The sequence below is a fragment of the Clupea harengus genome, chromosome 1 (genome assembly GCF_900700415.2).
Source record: "Clupea harengus chromosome 1, Ch_v2.0.2, whole genome shotgun sequence".
Taxonomy (NCBI): Eukaryota; Metazoa; Chordata; class Actinopteri; order Clupeiformes; family Clupeidae; genus Clupea; species Clupea harengus.
The window spans coordinates 10,800,545-10,821,929 of NC_045152.1; the positions used below are offsets into that span (position 1 = coordinate 10,800,545).

General features: G+C 43.4%; 1 protein-coding gene across 1 annotated transcript; it reads left to right on the forward strand.

Moving 5' to 3' along the window:
* Positions 1-603: 603 nt before the first annotated feature.
* itga2b (integrin, alpha 2b) lies at positions 604-21,323 on the forward strand. Its single transcript, XM_031567444.2, has 30 exons — positions 604-844; positions 1,677-1,807; positions 1,995-2,092; positions 2,669-2,834; positions 2,966-3,015; positions 3,224-3,269; positions 3,402-3,542; positions 3,649-3,693; positions 3,787-3,830; positions 4,090-4,143; positions 4,784-4,836; positions 5,362-5,573; positions 6,272-6,457; positions 8,588-8,633; positions 9,010-9,117; positions 9,549-9,604; positions 10,522-10,673; positions 11,306-11,416; positions 13,044-13,111; positions 13,317-13,464; positions 13,791-13,883; positions 14,036-14,115; positions 14,272-14,352; positions 16,147-16,252; positions 16,872-17,024; positions 18,001-18,126; positions 18,658-18,774; positions 19,819-19,920; positions 20,278-20,394; positions 20,591-21,323. Exons 1-30 carry the CDS (start codon positions 666-668, stop codon positions 20,708-20,710), a joined length of 3,189 nt encoding a protein of 1,062 aa, XP_031423304.1. The 5' UTR covers positions 604-665; the 3' UTR covers positions 20,711-21,323.
* Positions 21,324-21,385: the final 62 nt, after the last annotated feature.

The window sequence follows — 21,385 nt, forward strand, 5'->3', positions numbered from 1 at the left end:
TGGGTGAACCATGTACGTATATATATAGTTACAAATCAATCACCTTAAGCATAAATGTAGGTACATCTTTAAAAGAAATGGAGTTGTACTGTATAAGAAGGACATTGTACTGACTGATTTCTTAAGTATTGAGGACACATAAACCAAGGTAACATCAACTAAAGGGTAAACACTAACAGACAAAGGAACAAATGTGCATTGGACAAGACAGGGTGGGAGAAGGGTAATCAACAGATACTGGTACAATGAGGTAAGTCATGTGTCAGTAAGTCAAGTGAGTGGTATCTGGAAGAGGGGGAATCAAGCGTTATAGTTCTCCTGAGCCTCTATGAGGGAAAACTAAGAACAACCAGAACAGACAACAATATAACTGTGAAAGGCTTATCCACAGGAAACACTGCCTTTGGTAGTATTATCAACCCATGGTCCTCGCTCATGTCAGTGAATATGTAATCTTTCCACATTCATGGTGTTGCTCACGACTCCTAGCATCCTCTACCAGTCAAAACATCTCAATATCGAGCGAAGAGGAAGTACTGGAGATGAGAGATACAGACAAGAAGTCACACTCTGTGTACAGGAAATGACAAAGTAACAGTTAAAAACTCCAGTGAGGAAAATTGACTGTGGGAGAGCAGGAGGCAGAAGGGTAGTGGGTTTAGAAGATGAGGGAAGAAAGAAGGTGTCTAACTGGGGGGCTACATCTGCGGCTACTCCTCCTTGTCATCGCACCTGATGTGCATCGAGCCCTGAACATCAACCAGAACAACGTGACAGTGTACAGCGGGCCAGAGGGCAGTTATTTCGGCTTCTCTGTGGACTTCTTCCAGATCACAGGTCAAGGGTGAGTAGGATCTACGGCATCTATCTAATCTGTATTTTGTATGACTGCATGCAATTGGTGTTCCTTATGGCAAGTCTTTTATGAAGTGTAGGGCCCCAGTAATCACACCTGAGGGGACCCTGGTTGAATACAATTCAGCATGTGTGTGGACAGGAAGTCTTACAGTAGACATGCACAAATCAAGGAATGAAACGACTGAAAGAAAAAAAACTTTAAAAACACAGACTTGTGGATATAACTTATATTACATGATGTTTTTTTAACTGTTTAACTTTGGTTTACAATTTAGTGTCCTGCTATTTTTAACAAGCCGGACTATAGTTAGTGCACTACTGCTACAGAATAAAGTTCTGTAGCAATAATTTGAATATTATCAGTCCACAATGTTCTTTCTGTTTATCTACTTATCACATTCTGTAGCATTAGGGAACATAGTGTTTGTCAGGGGACAGGGTCAAAAGAACGGTTGCCTCCCCCACTGTGGTGTACCCTAGTGGGGCTCTGAGTTGACTTGGGAGCAATAGGGCACTGCTCGATGTGGGAGTGGGTGTGGCACGTCTGGTCGCTAGCGCTCACTCTAGGATGTGCCTCACAGGGCCCAATGGCCCCCTATTGGCGTGCCTCCATGATGCGGCTTAGTCAAGGTAGGCCAAAGGTTTAGTCAGTAACTTTGTGGTAACATAAATTAATTTAAGGTGAAGGTGAAGTATTTAGCACACATTTTTGATTCAATGTCAACCACTTCTCAGAAGTTCTGTCATCAAAACTGCATTTCTGATACATTTTTCCGATATGACAAACATCTGTAAGACTGTCTCGACATTTCTTCCAGCGTGAGCCTAGTGGTGGGGGCCCCGCAGGCGAACTCAACCCAGACAAAGGTGGAGGAGGGGGGGGAGGTTTACCTCTGCCCTTGGTCAGCAGACGGTGGGACATGCCAAAGCATGGAGTTCGATCAAAAGGGTGAGGACCGTCTGCCACACACACACACACCCACCCACACACCTACACACACACACACACACACACACAAACACACATCCTCACAAACACATACACATCAGTTTCACATCTTTGTGTGTGTGTGTGTGTGTGTGTGTGTGTGTGTGTGTGTGTGTGTGTGTGTGTGTGTGTGTGGATGAGTGTTTAGGCGATGAGGAGTACAAAGTCGCCGATCTCACACTGAAGGGGTCTAAATCGCATCAGTGGTTTGGAGCGAGTGTGCGAGCCACAGACAAATACATCTTGGTAATTTGACAGGACCTGCATGATGCCAAATAAAACTTCTTAAAGAAGTCCTAACCATACTCTTTTTTAAGTCTAATTAAACCAACTAGAAACTTCCAGATTTACCTTTTAGTAAAGCCAGTAACCTCACCTGTCTTTCATCTTCTTCTCTCCTATATTATCATCCCCTCTTGTCCCCCCCCCCTCCCCCCTTCATACCCCACCTCCTCCCTTTTATCTTATGCCTCCTCTTGAGTCTCCTCTCCTCTTATCTAGAATTTCCATCTTTATGAGTTAATGTCGGACCATGCAGTTCTCTGGCAAAAGCATTGGCGTTTACTTAGCTGAGCTTCCTGCCTAACTATACTCATTTCACAAACTTTTCTCTAATATAATATACAGTAATGATGGTGTAATAATTACGCTATAATGATTAATAAAAAAATACTTCATGCTGTCTTTTTTCTCATTATTCTATCTCTCTCCCTCTCTCTCACTCTGTCTCTCCCTCTGAATGTCTCTCTCTTCCTATTCCCATTTCATTTTGTTTACCTGTCAACCATAATGCCCTTCGCTGTTTTAATCTCCTCTTCCCAGGCCTGTGCCCCGCTGTTCCACTGGAATGTCCTCAACAGCTTTAATGAGTCCCAGAACACTCCGGTGGGGAACTGCTTCCTGAAGGACGTCACCACTGGCCAGGTGTCCGTCTATTCCCCCTGCAGAGAAATCTATGTGGAGTTTCACTACAAGTCCACCAGATATGGTACCTTACCTCTCACTGTCATTTAGAGTTGTGATTAGAGATCTTTTCAGTCGATGTTGGGATTATACAGTAGACATTTACAATTTGTGGTACTGTTCTGAGGATTGAAGATCATTTATGTATGTTTGCAGTGAATGACAAGCGCTACTGTGAAGCGGGGTTTAGTGTGGACATCACACAGGTATGAAAGTGTATTACAAGCGGTCTTATTTAGTACGCATACACACACACACACACACACACACACACACACACACACACAAACACACACACGTACACACACACACATACACGTACACGTACACGTACACATACACATACACATACACATACACATACACATACACATACACATACACACAAATAGTCATTATTGTTTTTTACTCCAGAATGGAACAGTTGTGCTTGGTGCCCCTGGAAGTCTGTACTTTCAAGGTGATATTGTCTACCCGCTTCTCAAAATTATACCTAAGTAGGACAACTGACAAACTAATTAGAAAGAAAGAAAGAAATGGCGATGACTTAGTGAAGCAAGCTGAGAAATCACACCTTGCTCCCCATTTGCAGGTCAAATTTTCACAGCAACCCTGGAAGAACTAACAGACATAAAGAGACGACCCAGAACTTACACCTACCTTCCATCTAAGGGCGTTGGGCGTGAAATGAACGCTTATGCTTTTCAGGAAATCTATTCAGACATATACAGTGGTAAGACAGAGCTGTTTTCCCCACACATCCCTGTTTTGGTGTGTGTGTGTGTGTGTGTGTGTGTCAGGTGTGTGTAAATTGATGGTATATCTCCTCACTTTCACAGGTTACTCTGTTGCAACTGGCTTTCTGACTGGGGACAACATTCAAGGTCTATATAATGATATACTGATGATACTTGAAAGATTGTAACAGTCAAGAAGAGGGATTGGGTGAAGTGTGTTTTTTATTCTTCTTGTTTCAGATTATTTAGTTGGTTTCCCTAATGACCGTGACACATCAGGAACGGTAAGAAATCTATTATTTATGATAATAATTCAACTAACCATAATGAATTATTTTGAACATTAATTCATTCGTTTGTTATGTCTGTCCTATATCTACACATTTACTACAAGCATATACACACACAGCATATATAGATAATTTACATGTGTGTATGTATGTATGTATGTATGTATGTATGTATGTACATGTCTTTCCTTTATCTGTCCTGTGATTATACATAGTCACAGAAACATCCACACAAATATGCCTCTCTATGTAGGTCAGAATCTACAACGGAAGACTTGAATTGAAAAAGAAGCTCTTAGGAACTCAGGTGAGATTCCAATTCTCCACAGTCCATAGCTAGTGATGCAGTGATATCATTATGTGTGTTATATTCTGTTATGTGTGTATATATTGGGTGGGTATTATGACTTTTGTGTGTCAGATATTATGAGTTCTTTATGTTTTTGAGGAGCATTTGACCTTTAACATTTGGGCATCCTTAATTACATGGGAGCCTGCATTAACCCTTCATGATGACATAAGCACAAATAAATGTTTATGAAGGCTAACTTCAACTGCTATCAGTTGTCACCAAGGTGGCTTCAGTAAACTCTGCAGGTCAAATTGAAATAACATCCAGGTCAAATGATACATTATTCTCCAACTGTACTAAGAATACCCTGAAGTGTTAACAGAGATGTTATACTGTGTATGTTATATATACAGTATATGTAACTGTTATATTTGAATGCAGGTACCTAATATCCTCTACGTCTACTGTTCAGCATGAGTAGCATCTAAGTCTGGGGACTGGCAGACACATTAGTATTAGGCTCACACCCTCTGCATGATAAATCACACATTCACACATTCCACCTCTAGACCTGCCGAGTGCCTGACAGTAATCACACTAAGTCCTCCTGCCGCCATGTTTCTTCTGCTTTCACCGTGTCACCCACTCTCTGCAGGTGGCAGCCTATTTCGGTCATGCTGTGGCGGTGACTGACATCAACAACGATGGGTGGGTGCCATGCCACATACTTCTATGGTGAAGGTTAATAGCATTGTTGCTGTGGTTGTAAGTGATGCTGTAGGCATTACTTATAAAAGGCCCAGTCTTCTAATGCCATTTGTAATGATCGAGCAGCGCTGCTTGCCATGTAATGCAGTAGAAGAACAGGGAAAGGTCTTGAAGAACATAAAGGTTGACCATGCTACAAAAAAAGCTAACTTAATTACAATACAACAATACAAAACAAATACATTAAATTCAATCAAGTTCAGTTGAAATTGTCTTGTCATTTCTGTTGAAAAATACATTTGAAATGACTGAAATTAAATGATTTTTAATCAAACTACTTTGGTACTACGTAAAACTAACTGGCAGTTGATTGAAAGTCATTGCTTTTGAAAGTTTTACAATCACTATGTTTTGATCCTGAAATTGATTGCCAATCGATTGAAAGTCATTGATTTGGAAACAATCCCACTCTGTGCCTCTTTTGCGTAACACACGCACACCCTTTCATCGGCTGTGCACCTGCAGGAGAGAGGACATCCTGATTGGAGCACCGCTCTTCATCGAGCAGCTAGCCAATCAGCAGCAGCGCGAGGTGGGCCAGGTGTATGTCCACCTGCAGCAGGTTCGCTCCAAGTTCAACGCCCGCCCGGACCAGACGCTGACGGGCTCGGTCCCGTATGGACGCTTCGGAGCGTCCATCGCCCCTCTGGGAGACCTGGACAAAGATGGCTACAATGGTGAGGCTTCCTGAATGATGAACGTTAAAAATTGATAGTTCAGTTATCATTTACAATTGTCCCTGGAGGCTGCTCTCCCTGTATGTTTTCTTGCTAGCCATGCTCCAAGCACCACTGACTAAAGGCAGTGTAATGTTCCTACTCCTCAGCTGATCAGCTGAATCAGGTGGGATTGGTACAGATCTGGAGTCGCCCGGGGCCTGATTGGGGTTTAGAACCAGCAGCAATCTGGGGCTCTCAGTATACTGTATTGTATGTATGTGTGTGTGTGTGTGTGTGTGTGTGTGTGTGTGTGTGTGTGTGTGTGTGTGTGCGTGCGTGCGTGCGTGTGTGTGTGCACAGATGCATATCCGTCTGTGTGTGTTTGTGGGACCGTGTGCCTGGGTAGGTGCATCTGTGTATGTGTATGTACAGGTGTGTGTGTGTATGTGCATGTATGTGTGGATATGTATGTGTGTTTGTTTCATGTGTGTGTGTGTGTGTGTGTGAGTGTGTGTGTGTGTGCTGTACTGTGTTAGATGTGGCGGTGTGAGTGGATATGTATGTGTGTTTGTTTCATATGTGTGTGTGCAGGCGTGTGTGTGTATGTGAGTGGATATGTATGTGTGTTTGTTTCATATGTGTGTGTGTGTGTGCAGGCGTGTGAGTGGATATGTAAGTGAGTTTGTTTCATATGTGTGTGTGCTCTACTGTGTTAGATGTGGCGGTGGGTGCTCCATCTTTTGATGGGAACGGCCGTGTGTTTATCTACATGGGGCGGAGTGAGGGTCTCTCACCTCAGCATGCCCAGGTCCTGGAGAGCCCCTTCCCCTCCCCACACACCCCCTCCGCCTTCGGGTACACCCTCAGGGGGGGCACTGATGTGGATGACAACGGATACCCGGGTAGGTTTACACTGATGTTTTCTTGATTAATTGATTCATTCATACCTTCATTCATCCACCCATCCATCAGATCATTCATCAATCAAATAATACATCCATCCCGTCTTACTATACTTAATTCATTCATCCATCCATCCATCCATCCATCCATTCCTTTATTTGTTCATTCAATTTTTTGGTTCATTCATTCATCAAAAGGGCAGGTTGATTTACAAATGTCTTCATGCCTTTTTCTTGTCTGTATGATTTCCCATCCTTGTCACATTTGTTGGGACCGTTGTGGAGCCGACACACTTTAGACAAAAGACCACGAGGCAAATCAAAGATTTCTGGAGGTGTATTTCAAGGTACTCCTGCAGGGAGTCAATTCCAACATCAAGTAGAGGCAGGCAAAATACTAAAGAGCTTCACAGTGTTACAGGTTAAATACTAGTCAGTCATGGGAGGTTACATGGGTCAGCATTGGTTTGTTACAGGTCAATGTGGGGAAGGGGGCATGTGAGTGGGAGGGGATCTTCATATGGAGGAACACACACAGGCCCAAAATGGTGGACAATTGATGTGTATTCCTCCACCTGGGGCAGGGAGGATGTCTGCTAGAGGCTTTAAACAAAGGTGTACCAAGACTATCAATACACATGGCACACACACACACACACACACACACACACACACACACACACACACACACACACACACACACACACACACACACACACACACACACACACACACACAGGAGAACATGCTTGCAATGCAATGTAAGTATATAAATTAATGGTAATATCAATTTCCATCAGATCCATTGATTGTTCTTTGCTTACAGTTATCTAAAGAACAAAATGCTTTAAAACATTGATATTACTTGTTTGCGCTGATTTACAACAGAGAAGCGTGTATTTTGATGACAGCTTGTTACGTTTTTATCGTGGTTTAGTTTGCTTATTTCTTTTGCTGGGTCCAAGATCACCTATCATTTAGCCTTTCAACCCTCTGCAGGATAATTGCACTCAGCGAGAACAAGTTGCCCTCAATTACTTGACCTGTAAAAGCCTTTCCTAATCCATGTGTCTTTTCTTCTCTTGTTATTGCATCTGACCTCGCCCCCAAGAGCTCTCATAGCATCAACACAAATAAAAGCTTGTAAATAAATAATAAATAAATAAACTGCTCACAGTCTGATCTCAGTCTTCATGTTGGTCAGTTAAACCCCCTTGGCTGTTTGTCATTTCCTCTTCACTGACTGCCAGACAAAGAGGCTTTTTTTAATTTCCTGGGAGAACTTGGTGGAAGTTTTTGTAACCCCCACATTCTGTTTGTGTGTGTCTGTCTGTGTGTGGGGGTGTGGGGGGAGTGTATGTACAGTATGTGTGTGAGAGAGGAGAGCCTGTAAATGGAGGACAGTGTCCCCACGACCTCTAACACAAGGGTGTGTAAGTGAAAGAAAGAGTGCTTGGTGTCCCTCTCCCTACACAGCAATGCTTTTGACACACCACACGGGTCTCAGACAGACCCAAGGAACTCTTTGTCTCCTCACTACGCCCACGACCCCGATCCCAAGTGACTCATGCCTCAGCACCCCCAACATACTGTTTTTATACCACAACCTCTTTCAGAAATTACAAAGCACAGTATTCCTGTCATATTTTTTTCTCTTTCATGAAAGACAACATGGCCATCCTCAAAGTGCTTTCAATCAAATGAGCAAACGGGCATCCGCACAAACAGCTTTTTTCTGTTCTGACACTGTTTCCGTAGTAATTACGGGGCCCTAGGATCAATCTTCCACTAATGTTGTTTATCATATCCCTGCAGAAAACATCACACATGTGACTAAGATTGCATTGGGTACACTTGTTTTTTTTCATTCGGTGCTATGTAAATGGTTGCCATGTTTTTTTTTTTTTTTTCATTTGGTGCTATAGGATAGTTTGTCCCTATAGTATGTAACATATAACATTATGATACATATATTTAAGCATGGACCCAGGGACAACAAAGTCACAACTTTGGTACATGCACAAGTCATTTTGAATGATTTATTTCAATTTCATTAGTTGAATGAGGAGGAATTTTGACAACCCAATGACTTATTTATAACAAATAAAGAATGATCTCTTTTTTCAACAGATCTTATTGTTGGTGCATGGGGTGCCAGTAAGATAGCTGTATATAGGTAGGTCATGACTTGTTTTGAACAATCTAAACTAAAAACTCTACATTTGAAAGCTTGACTGAACATAATCTATAAATTCGCTTTTTAAATAAAGTCTGCTTAAGAACTTTAGGGCTTCAGAAGCACATTCAATTTGCAAACCTAAAAAATGCCTTAAAAATACTTAATTGAACAAGACCTACCTAGAAAAATGATTGACCAATGTTATATTAATGTCCGTCATGTTCTACAAATGTAATGTAATTACTACACTATTATAAGATGATAGGGTTAGTGTTATTAGGGTCAGTATTATTAACATTTAAATTACATTTCTACTCTGTAGTAAGGACACATCATATGAAGTGTGACAAAACTGTTTTTTTTTTCTTCTTAGAACTCTTGCCGTTGTGAATGCCAAGGCCCAGCTTACCCTCTCCCCTGACGTGCTAAACCCAGAGGAGAAGACCTGCTCAACCACCAGGACTAAGAAGTCAGTTACCTGGTAAGGAACATGAATCGGTACAATGTGTGCAGCCTTCATGATCTTAGATGAAGTCATTATGGGCCTCACAAAACTATAAAATTCTGGACCCAACACATTTCTAAAACAACTTCCTGCATCTCACTGGAATTAATGTGGGCTCTCTCCAACCAAGGATCCTAGGAAATGTCATCATCTGTAACTTCATTAGCAATGGCTCTATTCATATAAAAAGTACAGTGAGTATGGTAAAGAGTGAGCTCTGAAACAATTACTCCTCCATTTCATTAAGAGGGTATCAGAAGGGAGTTAGGCAGAGTGAAGGCACCTAAAAGAAGGTCTGTTCTGTCTCTCTCAGGCACACATACATTGAGGACGCTCACCAGACGATGAAGGGATATTAAAGATCATGGATGTTTCTTATGGCAGTGAACATCTCTTTTGTTTTACAGTTTCACTGTCATCATGTGCATCAGTGTCTCTGGGCATCGTATCCCCAAATCACTGGGTAAGAACTGATTCATGTTTATCGCTTTTAGCCATCTGGTGTTGAGAAGCTAAAGCAACTACATGCTACTGTTGAATGTCTCTTTGTTGTTGTAATGGTTTCATGCACACTTCAATGCACGATAGGTTCATAACACATGAAGGTCATCTTTAAGTATAAGGTGTAAACAGGGTGTTTGTGTTCTCCTTCCGGTTTCCTTTCACCCTACTCCCAACCTTGAGCACAGGGCAGCAGCTGGCGAAGATAAAAACAGGAAAGAGAAATCCACAAGTTGGGTGGGTCTTAGTGGTGAAGCCAGTATAGGCGTAGCCTTGTTAAAGGTATTTTCTTGATGCTTCCGGTCCATAAATTTCAACACGTCGTCTCTAGACTGTTAACTCTGGTGACATAAATGTCAAAGTCATGTCTGTCCCTGTGAGGGTGAGGTGCAAATGGGATCTTTGTGTTCTTCCCGTGTCCTCCCCCTCTACCTCCAGCTTTGAGTGACGAGCTGCAGCAGTATAAAATGAAACAGGCTCTCACACGTATAATGTGAACCATGGTGAAATGTAGACTGAATGTGGGTGGGTACCATATAGGGTGGGAACGATTACAGTTTCACAGTTCTAAACCCACCCAAAGGCATTCTGAAGGTTAGCCTCAAGGAAGAATCGGAGTCCACAGGTAAGAGCTAACAATTGCAGGGGAAAGCATAAATGATGGGTTAGTATTAGAGTAAAAGCCAGTAAGTGTAGCCAATTTAGCAGTCATTTTTGACGTGCTTCTAGTCCACCCTTTCAACGAGTTGTCCCCCGACTGTGAACTCTTGTTACATAAGTGCACACATCAAGACCCTGCGAGAGTGCTTATGACTGTGAGGCGTAAATGTTGTCTACGTGTTTCTGTTTCTGTCTCTCGTCCCCCCCACCACCCTCCAGCCTTGAGTGTAGAGCTGCAGCTGGACAAGATGAAGCAGGCTCTCACCCGTAGGACCCTACTGCTCCACAATGGCCAGCCACAGGAGAGTGTCACACACACAGTCCAGACAGCACACCCCAACACCTGCTTCAACGTGACCGCTTACCTGAGGGTGGGTTGTTGTTGTTGGTCCCAAAAAGAGGCACTACCACAGTGCATACTATTGACACATTGTCATGGACTAACATTCACTTCTAAACACCTAGACATTAAGGAAGGTGAATCGCAGTTGTCAGGGTACTCAGATTAGCACAAACTTTAGCACTGAATTATCAAAAAAGAGAAGACTTAGAATGTTGCTCTGCGTGGGGGGGGGGGGGGGGGGGCACTATCGAGGAGCACCTTTTTCCTCTTCCCGAGAAGACAGCCCGTAAATAGCACGACCACATTATTCCCCCGCTGCTTTGGCCCCTTAACACTTAAAGCAGACATGTAACATTTATTTGGTGCAATGTTATATCACAGTCCAAGGGGATTCTAAAGAGCCAAGCCCTGCCGCTTCTGACACCACTCTGGGCCTTTGGTTTTTTTGTGTCTTTGAGAGTCTGTGGGGGACATCTTTGAGCTAAGTACTGATTGTTGTTTGGGTTTCTCTCTCTCTCTCTCTCTCTCTCTTTCTCTCTCTCTCTCTGTCTGTGTCTATTTCTCTCACTTTCTCCCCTCAATTTCCTTCATGCTCTCTTTCTTCTTTCTCTCCCCCCGCCCCCCCCCCCCCATGATGCTCTCTCTTGTCTCTCTACACAGGCAGAGTCAGAGTTTAAAGACAAGCTCAGTCCTATCTTTATTTCAGTCAACTACACACTGATTGACACTGAAGACGCCATTCTTCAAGGCCAGACCTCAGCCATGGCACAGGTATCCCAGAATCCCATTCTATTGTACAGCCATAGTGCTTGAAGAATGACCTAACCTAAATACACTAGCAAATGCTGTGTAAGAGACACTGCAACAGCTATATATATCAATCCTTAAGATTTATGACACAATGTAATGAGTAATTAAGGACACTTAAGTGGCTTAATGGAGTTAAGAGTCCTTGCTTGATTAGCACAGCAGCCAGACTTCACTGGCAGCAACTCTGGTGGAATTCAAATAAACCTTAGGTGAGGGCACTGTGTGTTTCATACTCATGGTCAACGGTGCTAAAATTAGCCAATTTAAAATTCCTAGATGGTTATGTAACAGTCCTAGCACATTAATATGCACACTCCCTACATTTACAAAACACCAGTCCAGTTCTAGCCCAGGCAATATTACTATGGGCATGCACAGCCGAAATCCTCAGATTCAGGTTGAAACATGGAGGGTTGTTTGCCTAAACACTTCCTGGTTCACCTCTCACAGCTGTAGCAATCTATTCCACATGTTGCTATTATGTGAGCCAGGGTGGTACCTCGCTGGAAACCAGCCAATCAGAGCAGAGCTCATCAACTTATTAATGAGGCCACCAATTCCTTTTGCGCCAAATCATAGGGCTGTGATTAGCTGTGTTAAACCGCATATGGGCATTTGGGCATATGGGTCACATCATACTCAATAAAGTGCATTCTATGGCACGTTTAAACAATCCATATGATTATATTCCTTGACTAAAGTTTTGCTCAACAGGAGGCTGTACCAAAGAGTTCCCCAGAGAGCTTAAGTTCCCTTGAGCTGTTATTCAGTCCAGGGGTCTATATTGACCAATCATTGCATTTCTTTTAGAATACAAGTGTGTCACATCCAACTGTGCACCCTGAATAATGGGCTATATGTGTATAGAGAAGATCAATGAAAGAAAGAAAGACAGAAAAAAAGTTTGAGAGTGAGAGAGATAGTACAAAAGAGCAAAAGAAAGAATGAAAGAAAGAGCAAAGAAACAAAAAGTCTGAGACTATGACAGAGAAAGTGGAGAGCAAAATAAATGAAGAAGCATCTAAGCCACAAAAGGTCTGAGAGCGAGACACTAAGAGAATTAAGATGTTCTTTGCAAAATAAGCTGAGACACACACTCTCTTTGTCCTTGAGCGGGACTCAATTACATGAGTACACATGCTGGAGGAGGGTGTGATAATGGGGCCTGAATATTTAATAAGCGAGGACAGACGCAGGCAGAAGTGTTTGCTAAGCAAATCTGTGCTCTAATGAGTGGAGCAGGGGTGAGCCAGGGTCCTGATGGAGAAGCATTAATCAAAGCCTCCAGACTTCACTGAACAGATGCAGCCAGTGTAAGCTGTGTGTGTGTTTGTGTGTGTGTGTGTGTGTGTGTGTGTGTGTGTGTGTGTGTGTGTGTGTGTGTGTGTGTGTGTGTGTGTGTGTGTGAGAGAGAGAGAGAGAGGAAGAGAGAAAGAGAGAGAGAGAGTGAGTATGTGTAACGGTGTAAAAAAGTTAAGAGCTTTCTCTGATGTTCAGCACTTTTATGTATTTGATGTGTGTGTGTGTGTATGTCTATATATACACCCTTGCATACATATATATGTGTGGTTCTGTTTCTTCCTTGCAGACACGCATCATCCTAGATTGTGGTCCTGACAACATCTGTATCCCAGACCTGAAGTTGACTGCTTCTGCGTGAGTCCAGTAGTTCATAGAATATCAGTGAGAGAGAGAAAGAGAGAGACTGTGTGTGTGTGTGTGTGTGTGTGTGTGTGTGTGTTTATGTGTGGATATGTATCCACTTCATTTCTCACACACACTCACACAGATACGTGCACACGCGCACACACACACACAAACACGCTGCTCCAATCTGACCCCTGCGTGACCTTTCCTGCAGCGAGACGTCTCGCCTGCTGATTGGAGACGAGAACCCGGCCCTGCTGGTTGTCGAGGCGGAGAACCAGGGGGAGGGGGCCTATGAGACGGAGCTGCACATCAGCCCCCCCACCAGCACCCACTTCCAGGGCATGGCCGCACACAGGGAGGTGAGAAGGACACTTCCTGACCCCCCCGGGCTGCCTGTGGTTTCACTTCACAACTATGTCACTTTTCACACCACATTCATGCCAAATTAGATGCGTTGTCATGGCAAAGCTGAAGTCATTCTCATCACATTCCATGATGAATGCATACAGCTTGCTGATCACATGCTGATCACTGTGATTTCTTCACTCCTCATACAGATCACATCCTGCCATCAAGTGATACGACATCATATCATATCCATATCCCATATTTCAGCCAACTCTATGAATGAATGTAATCATTATACAAATACAAATACAATAAGCCTGTATTGTGTCTGATTCAGGGCTTCAGCAGACTGAACTGTGCCCAGAGGAAGGACAATGGCTCTGTAATTGTAGTGTGTGACCTAGGAAACCCTATGCCATCTGGCCAGAAGGTAGATACAGCAATCTTGTGATCCATTCATTCTGCTCAGCCAAAGCTATTTACAGTACATACCAACCTTTTATGATAATAGTAACTCTGTGGTAATGGTACACACTGACATGGTAGGTTTTACCTAAAGTAATAACACTATGATGTCTTCAGCTGAAGGCGGGCCTGCTCTTCAGTGTAGGGAACCTGGAGGAGGTGGAGAGAGACGTCACCTTCCACATGCAGATCAAAAGGCAAGGCTGTCCCCCCATCTCTGTCTCGCCGCCTCAGTGTTGTGAAGTTGCAGAAGCTCTTCATCACAATTTTGTCACAAATTCATCACAAGTGTTGTGTGTGTGTGTGTGTGTGTGTGTGTGTGTGTGTGTGTGTGTGTGTGTGTGTGTTTTCAGTAAGAACAGTCATAACCCTGACAGTGACCCTGTCCTTCTGAAGATTAATGTGACAGCCTCAGCCACACTGGAGATGCAAGGGTACAGTGACTCCTCTCTTCCCACCTCATTTCTGTTTTCCAACTTTTCCTTTCCTTTCCTTTCCTTTCCTTTCCTTTCCTTTCTTATCTTTTCTTTTCTTTTCTTTTCACTATCATCATGATTTTGTTCTTCTCCAACCTTTAAAGAGTTAAGCGTTTGAAGACATTTACAAGGGCTTATTTGGTTCTATTCACCCTCCTCTGCCTCCTCTTCATCACCAGCATCCTCTTCTTCCTCTTTTCCTTCTTGTTCTCTAACCCTTTATCATCAAGACTGTGCGTCACTTCCATCAGTAACCATGACTACAGGTGGGCATCAAAGCATCCTGCCCTCGTTTAGTGAGTTCAGTCTGACTGAGCCTCAGGTTAGCCTAAAGCATCAGCCCTTTTAAAAGGCCACATCAGTGTGCCGTGAGGCAAACGGCATCTCTGGCGGGTCTCTTGCTATATCTGTCACACTTGCCCTGCCTTTAGAAAAAGAGAGGCTTCAGGCAAGGCACTAGGCATCTACTCCTGAGGATGAAAAGGAATGGGTAACAGTTGTCTTGATGGAATTCCCTGCGGGAAAGTAAAGGAATGTGTGTCTGTGTCTATCTGCAGCAAAGCTAATCGCTATCCATTTCCAACCTATCTGTTAGAGGTGTCTTTTCATGATTCTGCTGTCTCTTTTGATACCATACAAAATCACAACATACTGTGCATTCAGAAAGTATTCAGACCCCTTCGCATTTTTCACATTTTGTTATGTTGCAGCCTCATGCTAAAATGTTTTACATTTATTTTCCCCCTATAATCTACTCAAAGCGACAACAGGATTTAAAAAAAGGAAAAACTGAAACTGGCACATTGACATAAGTATTCAGACCCTTTGCTTTGACACTTGAAATGTAGTCATCACTGCAACACTTCACCAATCTGGGCTTTTCGGTAGAGTGGTGAGACAAAAGCCTCTCCTCAGTGAACCACTCAGGAACTAAAAGACTCTCAGACTGTGAGGAACAAGATTCTCTGGTCTGACAGATCCAAAATTGAACTGTTTGGCCTCAATTCTAAGCATCTGGAGGAAACAAGGCACCACTTGTCACCTGCCCAATACCATCCCAACGGTGAAGTTGTGTTTTTCAGTGGCAGGGACCGGGAAAAGGAAAGGTGAATGGAGCAAAGTAGAGTTGTCCTTCATGAAAACGTGGTCCAGACCACTCAGACGTCATTCTTGGCCGAAGGCTCCCCTTCCAACAAGACAATGACTCTAAGCACACAGCCAAGACGACACAGAAGCAGCTTAGGGAGAACTCTGTGAATGTCCTTGAGTGGCCCAGCCAGGGCCTTAACTTGAACCCAATCAAACTTTTCTGGAGAGATCTGACAATGGCTGTCCATCAACGGTCTGTCCAACTTGACAGAGCTAGAGAGGATCTGCAGAGGAGAATGGCAGAGAATCCCCAAATCCAGGTGTGCAAAGCTTGTCATGTCATACCCAAGAAGACTTGAGTCTGTAATCACTGCCAAAGGTGCTTCAACTAAGTACTAAGTAAAGAGTCTGAATGCTTATGTCATACATATTACATACATGTAGATGATCTTGCGATGTCTAAGATGGGTTCTTCATAAAAGTAGTTAGTTGTGTGATTACTGTGTGTGCAGCACAAATCCTTCTACAGCACTTAATGTGATCCTGATAGTATGGTAGGGGAGTTGACCAGAGTGTGAATGATTGTTATGATTCCCCTGTCATGAGACTGAGTGGAAAGAGGATGGCTATGACACCGACTGTCTGACACTGATGTCTCTGCAGAGCCTCCTCACCCATGGAGGTTGTTCTGCCCATTGCTAATTGGGAGCCTGTAGAGCGCCCAGCCTCTCTGGAGCAGGTGGGGCCGTACGTGGAGCATGTCTACATGGTAAGCCAAACTCGCTGCTGGGCCAACACAAGTGGCAGTCAGGCAACAATGTCTTCGCCCTCGATGAAGAATTGTACACATTCTTGCTCCGGCTTCAATTATTATTGTGTTTGCTAGCGTTGCTACTACTGTTTGTATCGCTGCATCTAGCTCTAGCACTGCTGCCATTTTTGTTACTACATTTAGAAACAACTCGCACTTAGTCACCCCTTCTGGTCGCTGATTGGTCGGCCTCCAGAATGGCCCATCATTTCATCTTGCTAAAATTAGTTCCAGACAATGATCACAATGAAGACTGCCCTGGAGCCAGTCTACATAAAAGTGTCTAATTGCTACAGTACTGGCTCTGGTAGTATCAGGTTTATTGTTTCAATTCCAAGGGCATACAGGGCATGAGTTACTATACAAATGTGGTCATAAAATCATAAAACATTTCAATGGATTGTCAAGAAATATGAAATCAGAGAGGGACCGGTTTCATGCAGCTGAATAATTGAACATTCCTCATTCTATCTATTCCCTGTGGTAATTATTCAAAAGAAGGGGCATAATAAAAGTCACTTAAGTCACCCACCATATTCAGATTAAACCGTCATGTGATCTGTTCATACACCCTCAGCTGCGGAACCTGGGCCCCAGTGCGGTGAACGTGAAGGCGGTGATGGAGTTCCCCACGCACCGCCAGGGATCCACCTTGCTCTATGCCTTTGCCACTGACTCTGAGAACTTCCTGTCCTGTTCCGCCAACAATGCCAGCGTCGACCCCGACAGGGTGAGAGTGACACCTACAGGCAAAGCAGTGGAGCTGCAGCCATAATGAAATGTCCCATTTTATGGTTTATAAGAAGGCCTTGCCTAGATGAAATCAACATGAAAATGATGTTGGTTGATTTGGAGTGTTCGAATGTCATTAAAGGGATATGTATTGAATGAAACCGTAAAATCTGAAAACTGGAACAAAAAAGTTTGTGCATTTTGAATATCCTGCCATGCTGAACAGTACAAAATCTTTACAAATAATGTGTTTAGCCATGATTCCTGTATACAGCTTATTTCTACCCCATACTAATGGGCATAACCGAAAAGATCATGGATTTCCAAGCATTGAAATGTAAAGATAATGTACTAAAGCAGCAGCAATTTGTTTTACTGTATATTATTTAGTGTTTAGAAAAACGTATGGTCTCAGGTGGAACACGTGATGGCACAGACCACAAGGGGTGTGGGTGTCCCTCTGAAGTTGTATTCTTAAGGCACACCTGCCCCCTTGTTTCTGCAGGTGGCCACTGCAGGTATGGGGCAGAGAGAGAGAGAGAGAGAAAGAGCCATGGACATTGCTTCCAGCCTTGAGTAGATAGTCCCCAGCAGGCACAGCTGCATCAAACAAGATCAGAATGTCTGAAAAATGTTTGGATTCCTATGTGGACCTTTAGCTGCTGGTTCAACTTGGGGCCCCTCAGGCTTGTGGGAGTGTGTTTTATGTAGCTCTCTTAAATATGAAGGTCATTTATAGGATCTCCATGCAATTAAAGCTGAGTATTTTAGCAACTCGGATGCTTCACTGGTTCTTGAACATTTAATTACGTATTGAACGTATTAAATTGTCACAACCAGATCCCACAAAATGTGCACCAGTAGCAAGGTGTGTGGTGAAAACTGGCTCTGATTAGTACTCTGTACACATTACTCCTGTGTGAAAGGTCAAACCATCCATATTTCAAACTCACCTTCCTCTTTCCCACCCACAGCTGGTGAGAGCAGAGTCCACAGTGAACCGAACCACCCGGGGGGGCCACCAGATCAATAAGAGGGAGGCCCAGACAGACACTCCCCAAAACCCTCAAGCACAGATGTCCAGGGAAACCATCCATGTGGTAAGAAGGAAATGGTACATGTAACATATAAAATGGTGGTCATAGACATAATTTAGTGCAAAGTAATTTGAAAGCCTTGGGGTCGATACTTGGAAATCACAGATAAATATCTATTTGTCTATTACTGTAATAAAAAGGATATGGGAACCTTGTTGACTTTAACCCATTTTCTAACGTCTTCATAACAAAATATCATTATCGTTGTACAAAACAAATTAATTTTTCATGTGTATAATCTTTCTGCCTCTGCCCCTGTCACACGTTTGACATAACCATTGTAACAGTGCCTCAAGCCTCTTCTGGGTTGGTAACATCACCTGTCATGTTTAAATATGACCAGCAGAGGGCAGTAAAACCTGCTTAGCTTATTGTTATGACCCAATTGTGCAGTCTGGGAAAGGTATGCTAATAGCGTTAACAATGGTGTTTGATATAAAATGACGACAGGCAGCTGCTGGTAGTAAGTAACTTCAAGATTGAAGCTAAATGACAGATGAAAATAATGTGTTGTGCATGTTGTGTGTGTATCAGAACTGCTCCTCTGAGGACCCGTGTGTGAGGGTGGAGTGTGAGGTGAAGGGGTTGAAGAGGCAAGGCATCGCTGTGGTGAGGGTCATGGCCCGGCTCTGGGTCAACACCTTCTCAGAGGTGAGGACAGGCTCATTGATTTTCTTGTCTGTTTGTTTACTTTCTTTTCTTTCTGTACTGCTTGCGTACTCATTTGCTGTCTTCATTTGTCTTATCCTTCTTTCTTTCGCCATCTTTACCTCCGATAGTGGTTAAGGAGGTAGAGGAGTTGTTCAGCAATCTGAAAGGTTGCTAGTTCGATCCCGACTCCTCTTTACCAAGTGCCAAAGTGTCCTTTAGCAAGACGCTGAACCCCTAACCACTCCTGATGTGCAGGTTGGCACGTTAGATAGTGGCCTCTGCCATCGGTGTGTGAATGGATAGATGTCTGAGGCATTAATCTGTAAAGAGCTTTGAGTTATGAGCTATATAAATACAGTCCGTTTGTCTGTCTATCTGCCCTGTAGTAAGCCTCTGTTTACCTGTGATACACACATCAGTAAAATCACTGTGTAAAAAGGGTGTAAAAAGAAATATTTTCGCCTGGGACTGTCTGACTTCTGTCAGATTTCTGACCCTCCGAAACCATCTGACACATTGAACTGTCCACCTCAGATAAACGCTTGCGCTGCTGCAGGTCTGGCCCTGTCTTGATGGATCTGCTCCATCTAGATCTAGAAGTTCTAGATGGAGAGAGTTCCCACACAACAGCTGAATCCACACTACTTAGATCTAGAAGTTCTAGATGGAGAGAGTTCCCACACAACAGCTGAATCCACACTACTTAGATCTAGAAGTTCTAGATGGAGAGAGTTCCCACACAACAGCTGAATCCACACTACTTAGATCTAGAAGTTCTAGATGGAGAGTTTCCACATAACAGCTGAAGCCACACCGCTTAGATCTAAAAGTGAGAGATGGACAGCTCCCACAATGAACTGCTCATCACCTGATCTACCGGACCCATCAGTTCAGGCCAAGATCCACTCCAGGGGGAGATGACATGTATCTGTCCCTTATTGATAAATTAATCTGTGTGTTTCTCTGTGTATCTAGTTGTCAGGTCACTCTCTGTCATGAGCAGGACACTGACACCCCTGTCCTTTTCTCACCTCCTATCCATAGAGGCCAAATGAGAACTACATCCTGCAATCCAATGCCCACTACCAGGTGGTGGGGATGCCCTCAAAGATCCAGCCCCAGGAGCTGCCCAGCGGTCAGGCAGAGGTGAGTCCCTCACTGCCCTGTAGCCACTCACCTGTACGGGTGAACTGAACTGAAGTTGGCAGCCTGGAAAAAAACATATGAAAGATTTGTGTGAAGGGGACTAAAAGGGAGAGGACATGGATAATATGTGAAGTAAAAGTGTGACTTTTTTTCCTCCAAGAATGTATGCTCAATGGATGACTACGATGGCTGTCAGGTTTGCAGAGATTTCTAAGGGCTTTGGTGTTTTCTTTCTTGTAAACTGTTTTCCTGTTCCTCTATTCCCTAAAGGGACTGTCCCCAGGTAATCTCCTGATGCTCTTTTGTAAATGTTTTGCTTTGGAGTTAACCATAGCTGTAAATGGTTGTTTGCCACAGACCCACACTAGTGTTGTCTGGAGGGAGGAGATAAAGAAGGTGCCGGTGTGGTGGATCGTCGTGGCCATTGCTTCTGGACTCCTGCTATTGGCCCTGCTCAGCTACATATTCTGGAAGGTGATGAGCTTCTGTGAATTGATCACTAGAGGGCGCTAACATTATGTTTGATTACTTACCCACTTTGCAACGAGCTCCTATTTACACGTTCTGGACTTTGTAGTTTTATTTGTTGCCATGTTTTCTTTTATTATACCAAAAAAGGCACAGGTTAAAATACAAAGTTATTGTACTCTGAACATGAATAATTTTAAAGGTGGGCTTCTTCAACCGCAACCGGCCTCCGTGTGATGACGACGACGAAGATGATGACACACAGAATCTCAGCCCTGAGCAGACGGAGTATGCTGATGTAAAGTCACCCCAGGACACCTGAATGTAAACACAGGCTGAGGGCACTGTCAACATGGGCTTACTTTCCCGTCACGTGTAGATGCTTTCAAAAGATTTTTTTTTTATATTTACATTTAAATGATCTTATTATTTTCAGGGGCTTCATAGTCTAAATGTTTCTTTTCATAATCCCATTAACATTTTTTGTATCTGCACTGTCATACACTGCCCAACTTTATGCTCTAGTTAAAAAGTCCTCTGTACTCAAACACCTTAACACCATAATTTAGAGTCAGTAGTTCTTCAGTCTATCAGTAGGCAGAATGAGGCCGTTTTCTGATGGATTATAATAGATGAAGCCAATCTGGCTGGCCTGTGGAGCTGGGTCTGCATGTCATAGCTGTGCCAAAGGAAAGTTGTGACAACATCTTGGCTGCATTTGCCACCACTGTTGAGCTATGTACATTGTTGCAAAGAGAGAAAGAGAGAGAGAGAGAGAGAGAGAGAGAGAGAGAGAGAGAGAGTGCTAGAGTGATATAGAGAGAAGGTTTCTCTGTATCATTTAACCATGGGTGTAGCACAACAGAGCTTTTGGGAAATGCAACCCTGTATCTTATCTGTGGTTTAAAATAAAACGCTTGTGGTTTGCGGCTTCATCAGTGCTTTGCTTCCCCTCCTTCACTGGCCTGCATGAGAGCAGGATCAGGTCTACGCCACA

What these genes read in the sequence shown, in the direction of transcription:
- itga2b (XM_031567444.2), top strand. Translation starts at nt 666, where the DNA reads ATGAGGGAAGAAAGAAGGTGTCTAACTGGGGGGCTACATCTGCGGCTA. An exon ending in TCGTATCCCCAAATCACTGG is followed by an intron (nt 9,605 to 10,521) that starts GTAAGAACTGAT and finishes ACCACCCTCCAG; the next exon opens with CCTTGAGTGTAGAGCTGCAG. An exon ending in CCAGCGTCGACCCCGACAGG is followed by an intron (nt 17,025 to 18,000) that starts GTGAGAGTGACA and finishes TCCCACCCACAG; the next exon opens with CTGGTGAGAGCAGAGTCCAC.